The following is a 17,927-nucleotide window of genomic DNA, read 5'->3' as shown; positions in this document are numbered from 1 at the left end:
TGACACTCTTCCCTCGATCAATCAAGACTCTTCGAACCTACCCCAAGAGAAAGATCAATTAGAATTTGAACCCCAACGGTGCGATATATGTACGCAGCGAATTTAAATGGATGCTCATGGAAGATGGCAAGTCAGTCGCGCTTGGGCGCTCAAGCGGTTGCGATCTGCGGACAACATTCATCTTCGATCTGGAGCAAGTGCGAATAATTGAAGGATCTATCAAAAAAAGTGGCAATTAAAAGGTGAATATGCCGCGGAGCATAACCAGTGAATGGAACAGATTTCAAGCCGAAGCCGAAGAAGAAGCCCAAATAGTTGCGCTTCAATTTGTGAAGGAATGTGTGCAATAATATATATTCTATTACTCGTTAACCTCGCGGGTCAATCACAACTATGTGGCCAGAGAAACAAACTTGCATGCGGACGCAAAGTGTTACTTAATTGAATTAACCTTTTGTCTGCTTCGGTTCGAACTTGTGGTCGCTTTGAGTGAGGAAATCTTGACCACGGATCGATGGCGCATTGTATAATAAAGCCCATTTAATTGTCAATTCGTCAGTGAGGACTAACCATCACCATGGAGCGAGACGAGGCGTCCACCTCGACCAGCGAGGGCAAATCCCAGGAGGAGGCGCCCACGGCGGAGGGTTTGGAGCCCACTGAGCCCATTGCCTTCCTGAAACTTTTTCGATTCTCCACCTACGGCGAGATCGGCTGGCTGTTCTTCGGCTTCATCATGTGCTGCATCAAGGCTCTCACTCTTCCAGCCGTGGTCATCATCTACAGTGAGTTCACATCCATGCTGGTGGACCGGGCCATGCAGTTTGGCACCAGTTCAAAGGTCCATGCCCTTCCACTCTTCGGAGGTGGTAAAACACTGTAAGTGCTCACAATAGTAAATATGGTAATTATAGTAAGCTAAGGAAAGAAATCGGGAAAACTTAGGTTTCGAAGAACACCATTTATCACTCATACGCAGGGTGGGCCAAGCAAACAAGTTTATTGACTGATTGATTTTATATCAATTAAGCCATAACATTAATGCTTCTCGAAAGATGGACTATAAAATTACGTTATTAATACTCTAAGTTAACTACTAATTCAATAAACTTCCAGTACGAATGCCTCTCGGGAGGAGAACAACGAGGCCTTATACGATGATTCCATATCGTATGGCATACTCTTGACCATCGCCTCCGTGGTTATGTTCATCTCAGGCATTTTCTCCGTGGATGTCTTCAATATGGTGGCACTGCGTCAGGTCACTAGGATGCGGATAAAGCTGTTTTCATCCGTGATTCGTCAGGACATCGGTTGGCATGATCTGGCCAGCAAGCAAAACTTCACCCAGAGTATGGTGGAGTAGGTATCTAAAAGGGATATGAAGCAGTTACTATCTGAATTTTCTTTTCAGCGATGTGGAAAAGATACGAGATGGCATCTCAGAGAAAGTTGGTCACTTTGTCTACCTTGTAGTTGGGTTTATCATCACTGTGGCCATTTCATTCAGCTACGGCTGGAAACTCACCTTAGCTGTGAGCTCTTACATACCACTGGTGATCTTGGTCAATTACTACGTAGCTAAGGTAAGAAAAGAAAAGGAGTTCCATATAGGCTGTATTAATAGTTTACAGTTTACAACTTTTCCCAAAACATAGTGGGTTGTAGTATTTTCTTAGAGCATTATAAGAGTTTCCTTTAACTATTTCAGTTCCAAGGCAAGCTGACTGCCCGAGAACAGGAATCCTATGCGGGAGCTGGCAATTTGGCCGAGGAAATTCTGAGTTCCATACGCACTGTGGTCTCGTTTGGTGGAGAAAGATCCGAGGTACAGCGCTATGAGAACTTCTTGGTCCCAGCTCGAAAGGCAAGTCAATGGAAGGGCGCCTTTTCGGGGGTCAGTGATGCCGTTTTGAAATCAATGTTGTATCTGTCCTGCGCCGGAGCCTTTTGGTATGGTGTCAATCTCATCATCAATGATCGAGATGTGGAAAACAAGGAGTACACACCTGCTATTCTGATGATTGTAAGCCTTCCAAGGGTATATTCATGTTGCATATATATTATAGTTGCTTATATTACCAGGCCTTCTTTGGTATCATTGTGGGTGCGGACAACATAGCCAGAACAGCTCCTTTCCTGGAATCCTTTGCCACCGCCCGCGGCTGTGCCACCAATCTGTTCAAAGTCATCGATCTGACATCCAAGATCGATCCTCTTTCCACGGACGGCAAACTCTTGAACTACGGCCTACGTGGCGATGTGGAGTTCCAGGATGTCTTCTTCCGATATCCCTCGCGTCCGGAGGTGATTGTACATAGGGGTCTAAATATTAGGATTAGAGCTGGTCAAACAGTGGCCTTGGTTGGTTCTTCTGGCTGTGGAAAGTCCACTTGTGTCCAATTGCTACAGAGGTTCTACGATCCTGTCTTTGGATCGGTGCTCTTGGATGACTTGGACATTAGGAAGTACAATATCCAATGGCTGAGATCGAATATTGCTGTTGTGGGCCAGGAACCCGTGCTATTTTTGGGCACAATAGGTACGTACATACAAAACTTAAATCATAAATAAATTAATATTATTTATTTGACAGCACAAAACATTAGCTATGGTAAGCCAGGCGCCACACAAAAGGAGATTGAAGCAGCTGCCACACAGGCGGGAGCACATGAATTCATAACCAATCTTCCAGAGGTTAGATACTAGAATTAAAGGATCTACAAGCGTACAGTAATAAGTGAATCTCCGTTTCAAATTTATAGAGCTATCGCAGTATGATTGGAGAGCGAGGCTCACAGCTCTCCGGAGGTCAGAAACAACGCATAGCCATCGCTCGAGCACTCATTCAGAATCCCAAGATCCTGCTGCTGGATGAAGCCACTTCTGCTCTGGATTACCAATCTGAGAAGCAGGTTCAACAGGCCTTGGACTTGGCCAGTAAAGGTCGTACAACCATCGTGGTCTCTCATCGATTGTCAGCTATTCGCGGTGCAGATAAGATTGTCTTTATTCATGATGGTAAGGTTTTGGAGGAGGGTTCCCACGATGATTTGATGGCCCTGGAAGGTGCCTACTACAACATGGTTCGAGCTGGCGATATCAACATGCCCGATGAGGTAGAAAAAGAGGCAAGCATTGAGGACACCAAAAGTAAGTACTCCTTGAGACCGTCACTAAGAAGTAGAAATAAATTTTTAATACCTTCTAGGAAAAAGCCTGGCTCTGCTTGAGAAGTCCTTTGAGACGAGTCCCTTGAACTTCGAGAAGGGCCAAAAGAACAGTGTCCAGTTTGAGGAACCAATTATCAAGGCACTCATCAAGGATACCAATGCCCAGATAGCTGAGCCTACGCCTGAGAAACCAAATTTCTTCCGCACTTTTTCGCGGATCCTTCAGCTTGCCAAACCGGAGTGGTGTTACCTGATTCTTGGAACAATAAGCGCTGTTGCCGTGGGATTTTTGTATCCAGCATTCGCGGTGATCTTTGGAGAATTCTATGCTGCTTTGGCCGAAAGGGATCCGAAGGACGCCCTTCGTCGCACGGCTGTTCTATCCTGGGCCTGTTTGGGCCTGGCATTTTTGACCGGATTGGTTTGCTTCCTTCAGACCTACTTGTTTAACTATGCGGGTATTTGGCTTACCACCAGGATGCGAGCCATGACCTTCAATGCGATGGTGAGTCAGGAAGTGGGATGGTTCGACGACGAGAACAACTCGGTGGGAGCTCTATCCGCTCGCTTGTCCGGCGAGGCAGTTGGTATCCAAGGAGCCATTGGCTATCCTCTGAGTGGAATGATCCAGGCGTTGTCCAACTTCATATCAAGTGTCAGCGTTGCCATGTACTACAACTGGAAGTTGGCCCTTTTATGCTTGGCCAATTGTCCCATTATAGTGGGATCTGTAATCCTGGAAGCCAAGTGAGTTGTGATGTTATAGTTCCTACTCCAGTTTCCTACATTTTTGATTATTTTAGGATGATGTCCAATGCTGTTGTGAGGGAAAAACAGGTGATTGAGGAAGCTTGTCGCATTGCCACCGAATCCATAACCAATATACGCACCGTGGCCGGTCTGCGAAGGGAGGCGGATGTCATCCGGGAGTACACGGAGGAGATCCAGCGGGTGGAGGTGCTCATCCGCCAAAAGCTTCGATGGCGCGGAGTCCTCAACTCCACCATGCAGGCATCGGCCTTCTTCGCGTATGCAGTGGCTCTTTGCTACGGAGGTGTTTTGGTGTCCGAGAGACAGCTGCCATTCCAAGATATTATCAAGTATGGAAAGCAATCCAATCTAGTAGCAAACCATCACTTGAAACATTATTTCTAGGGTATCGGAGACATTGCTGTATGGCTCCATGATGCTAGCTCAATCTCTGGCCTTTACACCTGCCTTTTCCGCTGCTCTGATCGCGGGACATCGCCTGTTCCAGATACTGGATCGCAAACCAAAGATTCAGTCACCCATGGGCACCATAAAAAACACACTCGCCAAGCAATTGAATCTTTTCGAGGGTGTGCGCTATCGCGGCATTGAATTCCGTTACCCAACACGGCCGGATGCGAAAATCCTCAATGGTTTGGATCTTGAGGTGGTCAAGGGTCAAACGGTGGCCTTGGTGGGTCACTCCGGGTGTGGAAAATCCACCTGCGTGCAGCTGCTCCAGCGCTACTACGATCCCGATGAGGGCAGCATTGTAAGTCACTTAACCAAAATTACCGCTTTCTATATATGTAGCTAACTTTACTCACTCTTTATCCAGCACATAGATCACGATGACATCCAACACGATCTGACCCTCGATGGAGTGAGGACCAAGCTGGGTATAGTCTCCCAAGAGCCCACTCTTTTCGAGCGCTCCATAGCGGAGAACATAGCCTATGGCGACAATCGGCGATCGGTGTCCATGGTGGAGATCATTGCTGCTGCCAAGAGTGCCAATGCTCATAGTTTCATCATTTCCCTGCCCAATGGCTATGATACGCGGATGGGAGCCCGAGGTACTCAGTTGTCTGGTGGACAGAAGCAGCGAATCGCCATTGCCAGGGCGCTGGTGAGGAATCCCAAGATCCTGCTACTGGATGAGGCTACCTCAGCATTGGATTTGCAAAGCGAGCAGTTGGTCCAACAGGCCCTGGATACCGCGTGCTCTGGACGAACCTGTATCGTCATAGCCCATCGACTGTCCACTGTCCAGAATGCCGATGTGATCTGTGTGATCCAGAATGGTCAGGTGGTGGAGCAGGGCAATCACATGCAGTTGATTGCACAGGGTGGCATTTACGCGAAGCTACACAAGACCCAGAAGGATCATTGAATATTATCTATACATTTTTATAAATCTCACCAAAAGCCAAAATACACTTGCCAGCAAAAAAAAACTAAATAAACTTTTACACAACTCTTTATCCATTAAATACTTGTTTATAATTACTGCGGCGAAATAAGTTATCCAATAATGGGCGAAGATGATGTTTAGGTAACTCTGTTTGCAAAGTGTAAAATTATTAGGGGTATAAGTTGTAAGATCCACCATCAAAGTTATCTAACTGATAAGTGTGCAAATTGGGGCATGTCTATAAAGCCAGCCACCCACACGACTGGTTTTTATTTTTCATGGTCAATGACATGCAAACTTGATTTGGCGTTGTGAAATGATAAAAGTTCCCAATTAAACAGCGAAGATCATAAGTTTAACTGTCTGGAATGCAAATGACGCCAAATTTCAGTACTATGCCTGACCCATTTCCGCGATAGATAGGTGCACGGTGCACACCTTGCCAAGAGGTAAGACGATGGTCAACGATTTTGCACCAGTCATCATGAACCTTGAGAAAAATCAATTCAATTGATATTAATAAAAAAGACCATACGGGGGTTCGCTTCTCCTAATAGAAACCGAATTTGTAGAAAAACTGACGCCATTGCCGCCAGAACCGTCAGTCGCTTTCTACAGTCCCAACGGAACAGACGTGGAACATTTTGCTCCGGATAGCAATAGCATCGAAAGAAAGAAATACAAAAAGCTGGCAGTAGTTGCCAACGATTTTGTGGGACCGCGGAATGCAAAACAATTAAAGCTAAACACGATCCCAGGCAGATCAGCCTCATCGGCAGTGCATCTGGCGTAGCACCACAATCTCCGTCAGAGACGGAGTTAATTACCCACAGTCAAGAACCCATTCGCGACCATCTCCGTACACATCCAACCATCCAACCATCGGAGATCGGGATCGGGGATTGGAGGGCATCTGGAGCTGTGGAACTGCGGGCGTTTCGATTTTTGGTTTCGCCCTGCGCGCGCGCGTTTTCTTAACAATTAATTGACCCCGCCGGTCAATGAGTTTGGTGTATAGGCGATAGTTCGCCCATATAGTGATGACAATGACGGAGACCCGCGAAGATGTTCCTGCTACGGATGCGGATGAAGCCGCGCCGGAGGCCCAGAAGAAGGCAAAGACCAAGGAGACGGCTCAGCCCATAGTCAGCTACACACAGCTCTTTCGTTACATCGCTGGATGGGATTACCTACTGCTCCTGTCGGCTATTGTGGCGGCATTCCTGCAATCCCTCGTCTTTCCCATTGCCATTGTGGTCTACAGCGAACTGGTGGCCATGTTCATCGAAAGAACTCTGGGTCAGGGCACCAGTTCGGTCACCATCGGATTGTCGCTCTTCGGTGGCGGAAAGATACAGTAAGTTTAATTTTGGCAATTAATATATAATGGATACTCTTCCGTATCACAATTTTCATAGCCTATACATACAATCATTAAAGAAAGTGTATGTTAGCATCATGACTGTTTTATTTGCAGCATGCATTTATATTTAGCTTTTAAAAGAATTGAAATTAGGTGAGGATGAATCAATTCTTCGCTTTCTTTCAAAGCAAACGCACGTGTTCTACGATTAGCGGTCCGCGAATTTCTTTATCGTTTCGTAAAAGGGTTTTGCCGTCTTTTAAGTAAAAGCCTTTTAGATAAAAGGGTTGGAATAATGCCAAAAATACAAGGACTGTGCTGTAAACAAAATTCTTCGAAAAGTAATGATGAAGTAGGGTTTTCTGTAGTTGTGTGTTTAAACTAATTCCAATCCCAACGGGTTGTGCGTCAAGTTGGCGCAAAGGTTTTGTTTCATCTTAGTTAAATCCATGCTAAATGCCTAATTCTTCCTTTATTATATCTTTAGCACAAATGCCACATACGAGGAGAACATGCAGGAGTTGCGAAATGACAGCGTATCCTTCGGCATACTCATGACCCTGAATACTCTGCTGATGCTCTTCTCCGGAGTTTACTACGTGGATGCCTTCAACAGATTGGCCCTGAAACTCACAGTTCGCATGCGAAGGGAATTTTTTAAGGCCACTCTAAGACAGGAGATCGGATGGCATGACATGGCCAAGGATCAAAACTTTGCCGTTCGCATTACGGAGTGAGTAAAGTTGAACAACTATGCGAAGATATTTATTAACCAAATTTCGATTTAGCAACATGGAGAAAATACGCAGTGGCATTGCTGAAAACTTAGGTCACTATGTGGAGATCATGTGTGATGTCACAATCAGTGTAGTTCTCTCCTTTGTCTACGGATGGAAATTGGCTCTGGCAATAGTGTTTTATATACCCCTAACCCTGTTTGTCAACTCAGCAGTGGCCCATGTAAGTTAATTAAACTTTTAATATAATAAACAAATTTTTCAAAGAAAACGTTTTCGAGAACCGTGTATTTGTTGTTAAAAGCCTTTAGTGAACTTGACCAACATGTTGGCTTATCCAAAAATAGTTCATCGAAAATAGAACAAAGCTCTCTTCTCTCGGAATGAAAACATTTATTTAGCGCGAATTTTACACGTGAATGAGTGGGGAAACAAATATAAACATATTCCGCGCAATGTGGCAACAGTGCTTGATAATTATATTCTTCTGATTGTTTTTATTTATCCATTTATTAATTTATTTGCAGTACCAAGGTAAGCTGACGGGCCAGGAGCAAAGTTCCTATGTTCGAGCCAGCTCGGTAGTTGAGGAAGTGATTGGAGCCATCCGAACTGTGGTGGCATTTGGAGGAGAACGAACCGAGTCCCAGCGCTATGATAGTCTGCTGAAACCCGCTCTCAAGGCTGGCAAATGGAAAGGAGCCTTCTCCGGACTGAGTGACACGGTGATGAAGGCCATGTTGTTTATCACAGGAGCGGGTTCTTTCTGGTACGGAGCTAATTTGATTCTCTACTACCGGGATCCCAGCATTCCCATTGACGAAAGGGAATACACGCCAGCGGTTGTGATGATTGTGATATCGGGCATAATCGTGAGTGCCAATCAGATATCACGAACCTCGCCTTTCTTGGAGACATTCGCCATGGCTCGAGGATCGGCTTCACCGATATTGGATGTGATAGATCGGACATCCCTGATTGATCCACTCTCCAAGGCTGGTAAAATCCTGAACTATGGTCTGAAGGGAGCCGTAGAGTTCAGAGATGTCTTCTTCCGCTATCCTGCCAGAGAAGATGTTATTGTACTGCGTGGTCTGAATGTCGTCGTCGAGGAAGGTCAAACTGTGGCCCTGGTAGGTCCTTCAGGATGTGGCAAGTCCACGTGCATACAGCTGTTGCAGCGCTTCTATGATCCCGTCTTCGGGCAAGTTCTATTGGATGGTGAGGATGTCCGGAAGTATAACATCAAGTGGCTGCGTTCGAACATTGCCGTAGTGGGTCAGGAACCCGTTCTCTTTCAGGGAACAATTGGGGAAAATATCCGGCATGGCAAGCCGGAAGCCACACAAAAGGAAGTCGAAGACGCAGCTAAAGCCGCCAATGCTCACGATTTTATCATAGCTCTACATAAGGTAAATATTGGATACTCTGTTTTTAAGAATGCACTATAAAATGCCATTAACTTTAAGGGCTACGATACGGACATCAGCGAGAAGGGCGTTCAGCTTTCGGGAGGTCAGCGTCAGCGCATTGCAATCGCAAGAGCTCTAATTCAGCAGCCGAAAATCCTGCTTTTGGATGAGGCCACCTCCGCCTTGGATTACCATTCCGAGAAGCTGGTGCAGGCTGCGCTGGACAAGGCCTGCAAGGGTAGAACCACCTTGGTGGTGTCCCATCGCCTTTCGGCCATCAGGCACGCCCATCGAATTGTTTACATCGAAAATGGCAAAGCCGTGGAGCAGGGCACCCATGAGGAGTTGATGAAGCTGGAGGGTTTCTATTATAAAATGGTCACCGTGCATTCCTATGATGATTCCGCCGAGGAGCTGCTAAATGAACTGGAAGAAGTGGCCGAGATCAAGGAGAGAAAAATGTCCTATGAGGCTGAACCTTACCAACTGGGCACCCGAAACTCCATTGTGTCGCTGGAAAAGAACGCAGAGTTTCAGATGAAGAACTTAAATGGCCTGACCAATATAACTTTGAATCCGGAATTTGAGGATGCGGGAGTTCCCTCCGGAAATTATATCAGCACGTTCTTTCGCATTTTGGGTTGGGCTCGACCAGAGTGGAGTTTCCTCATTATTGGCGCCATTTGTGCTGGACTCTATGGTGTTACCATGCCGGTGTTTTCCGTGGTGCTAGCTGAGCTATATGGATCGTTGGCCAAGCCAACGGACGAGGAAGTACTCGACCAAAGTGCGTCCATGGCCATCATCTCGCTGGTGATTGGAATCGCAGCTGGCGTGGTCTGCTACATCCAGACATTTTTCTTCAATCTAGCTGGAGTCTGGCTTACTATGCGAATGCGGTGAGTTACTACAAGTTTATACCTTCCTTATGATTTTATTTTAAATATGTTATTGTACAGCTCCAAGACCTTTAAGTGCATCATGAACCAGGAGATGGGATGGTTCGATCGCAAGGAGAACAGCATTGGAGCCCTTTCAGCACGACTATCCGGCGATGCGGCCAGCGTTCAAGGAGCCATTGGTTTTCCGCTGAGCAACATCATCCAGGCGTTTACCAACTTCATCTGCAGTATAGCGATTGCCTTTCCCTACTCCTGGGAATTGGCCCTAATTTGTCTGAGCACCTCGCCCTTCATGATTGCATCCATTGTATTCGAGGCTCGATTTGGGGAGAAATCGGCGTTGAAGGAGAAGGAGGTACTGGAGGAAACCAGTCGCATAGCCACCGAAACTATTACCCAAATTCGGACAGTAGCTGGACTACGACGAGAGGAGGAGCTGATTAGGATATATGACAAGGAGGTGGAGCGATATCGGACGCAGATCCTCAGTCGACTGAAATGGCGAGGACTGGTCAATTCCTTGGGCAAATCCCTCATGTTCTTTGGCTACGCAGTTACGTTGACATATGGTGGACACATGTGTGCAGATGGCAAAATCAAATTTGAAACGATTATGAAGTGGGTTAAAGCGAATCGCAGGCGTAAATCAACTATTAAATATTTCATTTTTCAGAATATCCAACACAATGCTGTATGGTCTATTTATTCTGGCCCAATCTCTTGCCTTCACTCCCGCCTTCAATGCTGCTCTCCTTTCCGCCAATCGAATGTATGAGATCATTGATCGTAAGCCACAGATCCAATCACCCGAATCCTTTGAGATCCAACAGAATGGCAATGGAACGGCTTACAAGACGAATGTCGTCCAGCAAGGAGTCAGCTATCGTGGCCTCAACTTTTCCTATCCCTCGAGACCCCACATTAAAGTCCTAAAGAACTTCCATCTGGATATCAATCAGGGTCAGACGGTTGCCTTGGTGGGTGCTTCGGGTTCCGGAAAATCCACATGCGTGCAGCTACTGATGCGGTACTACGATCCCGATGAGGGCAAGATTGTAAGTAGCTTTTAAAAACTACTTTACAATTTAATTTAATTTATTTTTGTTTTAGCTCATAGACCAAGAGAGCATCCATCACGACATGGACCTAAAAACTCTACGTCGGCGACTGGGCCTTGTGTCCCAGGAACCTTCACTTTTCGAGAAGTCCATCGCCGATAATATTGGCTATGGAGACACCTCGCGACAGGTGCCCATGCAGCAGATAATCGAGGCGGCCAAAATGGCCAATGCCCATGAGTTCATCATGTCCCTGCCTGCGCAGTATGACACGGTTCTGGGCTCCAAGGGCACCCAACTTTCCGGTGGGCAAAAGCAGCGAATTGCTATTGCTCGAGCGATGGTAAGGAATCCCAAGATCCTTCTGCTGGATGAAGCCACCTCTGCGCTGGATTTCCAAAGTGAACGGGTGAGTTTTCTATTTTGAATACCTCATATTCAGATAATGTAATTTAATTGACTGAAATATCATTCCAGGTGGTGCAACAAGCTTTGGACTCGGCATGTTCAGGACGAACCTGTATAGTAATAGCTCATCGACTGTCCACAATCCAAAATGCCAATGTGATTTGTGTAATTCAAGCCGGAAAGATTGTGGAGCAGGGTACTCACTCGCAGCTTCTGGCCAAGAATGGCATTTATTCCAAGCTCTATCGCTGTCAGACGAAAGCCTCTTGAAAAGACTACATACAGACCACAAGAAATCATTAAAATTAAGTTGGAAAACAATTTTCCAGAAATACTTCAACGCACGAAAGTATGCAATGAATTTGCCCTTAGCTGTTAGTTGGGACAACAACCAAAGTAATTTGCCCATAAGCAATGAAACATTTGAAGTAGTTGTTAAATAAATGAATATGAATATAAAAAACTATCCCCCATTATTTAAAACCATGGCATATCAAAAGTTTGAGATGTGATCAATATCAATCAATATCAAATAATATTGTGACATTTATGCCTTAATTCAATTTACGGTGCTCAAGTTTTATCTTATCTTTTAATATGGCAAAATTCGTTCACTGTTGTTTATATTTGTGATAAGATAGGATAGTAACCCTAACCGTTTATTTTATTTTTTGTAACGCCGATCTTAATTAGTTGCCGCATTGCGATTTTTCATTTCAAAGCGTTAGGTTTAAGTTCTCCAGAATGAACGCAGTTGGCATTTTTCTAATATGTCTGGGTGAGTTTTTTTTGTTAAGTGTTAGTAGTAACTTTATGAAGATGTCCTTTTTAAAAACAGCATGTTCCTTTGGAGCGAGTATTCCATTTCCAAATCCGTGCCAAATGGAAACTGATTGCGGTGAGGTGGATGAGACAAGTGCCATTTGCGGATTAGATGAGGAAAGGGGTTGTATTCGAAAATTTCCATCCAAGTGCCATTTGGAAAAGGCATTTTGCGTTGAAGGAAGAAGTAGGTCCACCTATTTAACTTACTGTACAGTTTGCGTATTATAAGTTTATTTCACTTCAGATTTCACTGACTTTAGTGAGGAATACTGCTCAATGGAATCGTATCTCTGTGAGATTTCACTAACATACGAACGCTGGTCCATTTTCTTTGGACATGAATTTTCGTCATAAATTCAAGTGCGAAATACGTATTCTATTTTATTTTCTCTGAAATTAGTTGCACATGATCGAAATGTATGGGTTTAATTTCAACAACGTGCAAATACATATAAATTAGAGACATTGTAGGTATACAAATATTAGTATACATTCTGCAAGCCAAACGACTAAAGTGTCCGCCCAGCGAACTTTGGACTCTATTCTCTGGCGACGAGAAAGACGGAGTGACGACTTGTCTGATCGCCGGCGACAAATGTGTAAGTTCATTAGGTAGCATTTTAATAAACAATCAATCAACACGCAACGGGCCATTCACGTGCCGGGTGTCGTTGACTACGTCAAAGACCGGTAGGAGCTAAGCGATGCCCAGCAGCGTATTTTCACAGCCAGTGAGACAGAACGACGCCTCGAGCCTTTTATACGAATAAAGATTCGGATATTTCGGATTTTGTCTGTCTTTTTTTTTTTGTATCTTTGAGTCTTGTTTAGCGTTATTTTTGGGACTTCGACGGGTGCTTTGCATAATCTCCCGCTGCGGCGCCACTACCCATTGGCGTCCTCCTTCAACGCCAATCAGAGAAGAGCTCCCCACTGGCTCACATGCATATATAAAAAGTGGAGCCATACGAATTTTGGTTGTCAGTTAATGTCCATCAATCGAGTCAATCTCAGCACAGCCATGAGAAGCGCGTCGCTTAAGTTCTATCTGCTATGTCTGCTAGTTATCTGCGGTTAGTGTTCTTAACTGAAATAGTTATACATCAAATGCAATTACCGCATGTACGAATTTTGCAGTGATCGGTTGGAGTGCTGGAGTACCACTTTCACGGAAGGAACTCGAGGAGCGGTATCGAACAAAGCCGCCGGTGTATGATGAACGAGATGCGGATGCAGAATTGGATAATGCCTACGAACGGTTACCGAAAAGACCTTGAAGTCCAAATCTGAAAAGGCTAGGGCCACAATTGATTTGTGTTTCTATTTGGAGTGTCACTTTGTATGTCGTATTCAGGGTTATGGCTATGTAGTTCTAAGCTTAGGCAAAATGTACAAGCGTAAAATAAAGCAATTACTTGGGTGAAACGTGCACATTGTTACTTTCCATTCTATCACGTAGAATGTGGGGCGACATCCGCCGTCGGCTGGCGTCTATAAAATCTGAACTCTCTGGCATTCGATTCAGTCAGTTATCAATCTCGGCTTAGTGCGAAAAGTACAATTAAAATGACCTCAGTAATCAAGATGGGTATGCTCTTCCTTATCGGATGTCTCGTCATGCAAACAAGTGAGTAACTCATTCATCTGGTATCATAATATTCTTACACCTTACTGCATTTGCTTTTCAGTCAACGCCCTGCCATTCGATAGATTCAGCCGGGAGGATGATGAACGGAACAACGAGGTCAGCGGTGAGTGGTTCAAGAAACCCATCCTCAGGTTGGATCGTCTCTTTGGCACCGAAGAATCGCCGTCGGGAAGTCGGAAAGAAGTGAGCAGACCCAGCAGAAGCGATAAGGGCGAAACCACAGAGAGCTCCAAGCACGCCCATTCCATGATCACCTCGATGCTCGGATTCGTGAGCAGTGTCATCAACTTTGGCAGGACCTTCATAAGGGATCAATAGGAAATATCCTAGTCCAACAATCAATTAACTTTTAGGTTTATCAGATAAATCTCGAGGTTCCATTAGCCAATCGTTGTAGGTTTAAATATTGTTGAAGATCCAAAATAAAAGATTTGGTTTAAAACTGTTATTAGTTGGAGGCAATCCCGAAGTTTTGACTTTATAAGTGTATGTTTCAGAAATCTCACATACTATAATACGAATACATTTTTGATTTAAATTTTTATCAAATATCATTTATCTGTTTTATGAAAGCCGTCAATCTTGTTTACGATGATTTCAATACTTATTCAGAAATCATAGGATATTTACTTGCTAGCAGTCCAGTTTTAAAGCCAAAAGCCGTCGGAGATTTGGCAGAAACAATTAAAAAATGTATTTTCTAAACTTTATCCTATACTATTTTCTAAAGTGCAATTTAAGTTTTTTCTTAATATTATTTTATTTACAACCTTACATAGTTGGAGGATTTACACGCGGTATTTTCAAACACGAAGCGTAATTATTATATTTATATTTAATTTAATAAGTAAGAACAATAATACAATTTTTCACTGATCATCACAAGTATACAACTCATTTAAAAACTCTCTCTTACACAGATAAAATTAGGACACGATATCTTGTGGAAACTTCTTAGCAAGAACAAAAAAACGGTCTCCGCTTTTCAAATACATTAAAGATCAACGTTCAAACGATTAACTTATAAATTCAAACTTTCTGTTTACCTCTATCGCTATTTTCACTCTTTTGCCCCACACACAACTCGTAACGTATGAAAAAGGTGTGAATATGGATATAAAGTTAAGAGGAGTATTTATAAGAAAATGTTACCGCCATTAAAACGTCATAAAATCACGCATCTGTTACCAAACCGCTTCCTCTATTGGACTTGACCCATCTTTACAATATATTTATTGTATATATATTTATTATATAAAAACAAAACAGATAACACGTTGTGAGCATTGTGCGGGCAGAACTGAAATTAATCATATGAATGAATGGAGCCGAGGTGTTGAACGTAAAAGGAATGACGTCTCTATCGATCAAGCCCTCTAATGATGTCGGGGATTTTTTCGCTACTGAATTCGAGAAATTTATTTCTTAAGGCGCTTATGTGTGACGACACGACTGCCGCGCCAGTGGCCAAATGCTAATAATATGAATTTTTTTCGCTTTGTTTTATTTACACATGTATTTTCTTTTTCTATGCAAACTTGTTCGCGAATCGTTTGGCCGGCATTAATTGTAAATATTGGCTTATTTAGACAATCAGTCATGACGAGACCTTGTTGGTGATACTTTCAACGCGCCGCTGGCCGGGATTTCTTTTCGTGGGGAAATTCCAAGGCTCAGCACTATTTTGCTCTAGCGTGTAATTCTTTAGAACAGCGACGTGGTTCCGATCGAGTGAGTAGCCCCCGAAATCAACTTGAAATTGTATGCTGTTTGCTCGTGGATTTCTTTTGGCTGCACAGGAAAAAATGATTTCAGTATTGAGTAACCCCAGCTCTAAAATTATTCAATTTTGAAACCGTCATGTAAATTGTGTTTCTGTTTTGGGTTGCGCCGATTGCTTCAAGTTGAGAGTTGCCGTTCTAAAACAGAGCCCGTTATAAATGCCAGGTTTGTGTGGGTGTAATACGTTTTATTGGAACACATAACAAAAGACTTGAGCAACGAACTTGTTTGACAGGCTCAAAAACTAGATCTATTCTGTAAGGATGTTTAGCTCCGCTGCCGGGGACCTCTAACTAACCTCCAGCAAATGGTATTTGAACATCTTGTTCAATGAACTCATGTTCTGGGACAACTCGTTGCAGACCCGGACCACGCAGCCTTCAAAGGAAGATAGTGATGAAATAACGTGCTTAACACCTGGCCAATAAAAACACTCTCACTAACCCACTAGATACTTGATCACTCGCAGCAGCACCATGGCGATAAAGTCGAACACTCAAAGAACTGCCTTCATGCACACGCGACAAGACTTAGAACCAAATTGAACACAAATCTGCGCATGCAATCGCGAATAAGTAAAATCATTTGGTGAGCGGCAGCGGCGTTGACGCTGACGTCGACGTTGGCAGAGGCGGCACAGTGGAGCAAATTGGTTGCACAAAAGGTCGTGCCACTTAGAGGCGTTGAGGTTTTTATGGGCTAATTAGCACTTAAAGTCAAATTGAAATATGAATTACCGGGTAATCGTTAAGCGTGCATATTGTAAGAAGCTTGTAATTAACTTGCCCCACTGTGCAAATCACTGGTTTTACCTCGTATTTGGACAAATGCAAATACATTTAACAACATTTTCTCTCTACTGTGCAGAAAAGCTTTTTGCTTGTCTTGCACTGGTATTTACTTTTTTTTGAGTACTTATTTACACACATTATAATTTTAGCAAGTGGGTGACAATTAACCATGCTACTTTTTTGCGAATTATCTTTCTCCATTTGTTATGTACAAGCATTTTTTGTTTACACTGCAGCCGGTGAATATTTATGAATTTTTTGTAAAAATATTTGTCACTCCTACCTGATTATCAAGTTAATAATTATGATGTTAATTTTACATAAAAGAAACAAAAGAAACCTTAAGCTGAGTTTATCTGAGTCTGATACTTTATGACCCACTGTGCAGCTGCTGTGTGGGCTAAGCTAAATCGAGAACTTCTTGTTGATGTTGCAATCGGCGAATTTTTTCCTCATTTTTTTACAAGCACATATATCCATTAATTTTTTCGGCAATGTTCATTTGCGTGCGTTGCATAAGGCAAAGTCGATGCGAATTACGTCATCAGAACTCGTTTACATATAGCCATGAGAAGTTGAGAAGCTGAGAAGCTGCTGCGCAGGCGCAGCAATTGAGGCCAAAAATAAAAAGAACTGGCCGATTCTGACACTCGGCACAGTCTTTATCAATGCAATTACTTATGTCATTGCAAACGGCGGCAAACGAGTTTCGCTACAACCAATACAGTTACCGAAAAAATAAAAATAAAAAACGCCAAATCCAAATAGCCCCAACGCTTTGGTCATGAATTTTGCACAATATTTAGCTGTGATCGTGATTTTCAATAGTTGTAGCTACTACTAGCCAGTCTCTGCATTTGGCATTTTTAATCGGTATAGCAATAAACTTCAAGTTTTCGTCGAACGTGGGCTAAAACTGAGCTGCGTATTGCAATTTATGGCGTTTCTGTGCTTCATTCGATACTTGGCAAAGTTTTGGTCAGGCCTGAGCGAGTTTTGTAGAAGTTATTTCCCTTGAACAAAAACCATTTCAGTAAGCTCTAACACTTCTGGTTAAACGAAAGGTGGCAGCTTAATGGAAAATCATTTAAATTAGTTGGATTTTAAATGCTACACGAATGGCTAGGCATATATAAATTAAATTACATTACAGGCTGCTTATAAAACTATTAGGAAACTATAAGCAGCAGCTTTAAAATAACTTTTGCATCTACTTGTGTTGTAATATTAATGTAAGTCCGTAAAAAAAAAATGTTTAAAATAAAAAAATAAAAAAAATGTTATTCTTTAAAACAAAGAAGTACAAACAAGACATTTAACATAGTTTAACGCCAGAAAGGTTGCTATGATTTTATCGAGTTGTGTTTGGGTTATTGTCAGGACATTATGTTCGATTTCTAGGATTCTTTGATCCTTCGATACTATTAAATTTGTTCTGAAATGCTCAAACATATATTTTAAAGGTGTAGTACATATTATTAAAAGTTAGAGTATACATTTTTTTAATGCTAAAGTAAATTTTTATTTACGGAAGGCGTTGATCCATTCCACATCGTTCCCCGATGCCAACGAACCGGTTTTCCGTTTTGTTTTGTTTTGTTCCGATTCCAAACCGGCCGGCGAATGAGAAGAACAACAAACAGCTGGAAATGAGTTTGTTTATA

The 17,927-nt window shown here is 43.2% G+C and overlaps 6 protein-coding genes across 6 annotated transcripts; 5 read left to right on the top strand and 1 right to left on the bottom strand.

The window, feature by feature from the left end:
• Positions 1–132: 132 nt before the first annotated feature.
• LOC120449176 (multidrug resistance protein homolog 65) lies at positions 133–5,395 on the top strand. The gene is made up of 12 exons (XM_039631518.1): positions 133–242; positions 560–879; positions 1,117–1,362; positions 1,415–1,586; positions 1,712–2,026; positions 2,086–2,542; positions 2,597–2,697; positions 2,766–3,153; positions 3,212–3,920; positions 3,977–4,273; positions 4,329–4,695; positions 4,762–5,395. The coding sequence occupies exons 2-12, from the start codon at positions 578–580 to the stop codon at positions 5,314–5,316; spliced, it is 3,909 nt and encodes a 1,302-aa protein (XP_039487452.1). The 5' UTR covers positions 133–242; positions 560–577; the 3' UTR covers positions 5,317–5,395.
• Positions 5,396–5,933: 538 nt separating this feature from the next.
• On the top strand, positions 5,934–11,700 carry LOC120449027 (multidrug resistance protein homolog 65). The gene is made up of 9 exons (XM_039631309.2): positions 5,934–6,694; positions 7,188–7,433; positions 7,489–7,660; positions 7,965–8,849; positions 8,907–9,748; positions 9,809–10,369; positions 10,425–10,806; positions 10,862–11,218; positions 11,287–11,700. The coding sequence occupies exons 1-9, from the start codon at positions 6,378–6,380 to the stop codon at positions 11,485–11,487; spliced, it is 3,963 nt and encodes a 1,320-aa protein (XP_039487243.1). The 5' UTR covers positions 5,934–6,377; the 3' UTR covers positions 11,488–11,700.
• A 197-nt stretch (positions 11,701–11,897) lies between these two features.
• LOC120448387 lies at positions 11,898–12,830 on the top strand. The gene is made up of 3 exons (XM_039630375.1): positions 11,898–11,995; positions 12,056–12,226; positions 12,287–12,830. The coding sequence occupies exons 1-3, from the start codon at positions 11,962–11,964 to the stop codon at positions 12,394–12,396; spliced, it is 315 nt and encodes a 104-aa protein (XP_039486309.1). The 5' UTR covers positions 11,898–11,961; the 3' UTR covers positions 12,397–12,830.
• A 155-nt stretch (positions 12,831–12,985) lies between these two features.
• LOC120448388 lies at positions 12,986–13,459 on the top strand. The gene is made up of 2 exons (XM_039630376.1): positions 12,986–13,115; positions 13,180–13,459. Exons 1-2 carry the CDS (start codon positions 13,031–13,033, stop codon positions 13,317–13,319), a joined length of 225 nt encoding a protein of 74 aa, XP_039486310.1. The 5' UTR covers positions 12,986–13,030; the 3' UTR covers positions 13,320–13,459.
• A 114-nt stretch (positions 13,460–13,573) lies between these two features.
• LOC120448777 lies at positions 13,574–14,138 on the top strand. Its single transcript, XM_039630964.1, has 2 exons — positions 13,574–13,669; positions 13,731–14,138. The coding sequence occupies exons 1-2, from the start codon at positions 13,609–13,611 to the stop codon at positions 14,006–14,008; spliced, it is 339 nt and encodes a 112-aa protein (XP_039486898.1). The 5' UTR covers positions 13,574–13,608; the 3' UTR covers positions 14,009–14,138.
• Positions 14,139–15,638: 1,500 nt separating this feature from the next.
• Positions 15,639–16,013, bottom strand: LOC120449337. The gene is made up of 2 exons (XM_039631741.1): positions 15,917–16,013; positions 15,639–15,850 (listed from the first exon to the last, which is right to left on the bottom strand). Exons 1-2 carry the CDS (start codon positions 15,948–15,950, stop codon positions 15,762–15,764), a joined length of 123 nt encoding a protein of 40 aa, XP_039487675.1. The 5' UTR covers positions 15,951–16,013; the 3' UTR covers positions 15,639–15,761.
• Positions 16,014–17,927: the final 1,914 nt, after the last annotated feature.

Source organism: Drosophila santomea, chromosome 3L (assembly GCF_016746245.2).
Source record: "Drosophila santomea strain STO CAGO 1482 chromosome 3L, Prin_Dsan_1.1, whole genome shotgun sequence".
Lineage (NCBI taxonomy): Eukaryota > Metazoa > Arthropoda > Insecta > Diptera > Drosophilidae > Drosophila > Drosophila santomea.
Note: the sequence above shows the minus strand (reverse complement) of the source record. Positions and strands in the feature narration are given on the sequence as shown.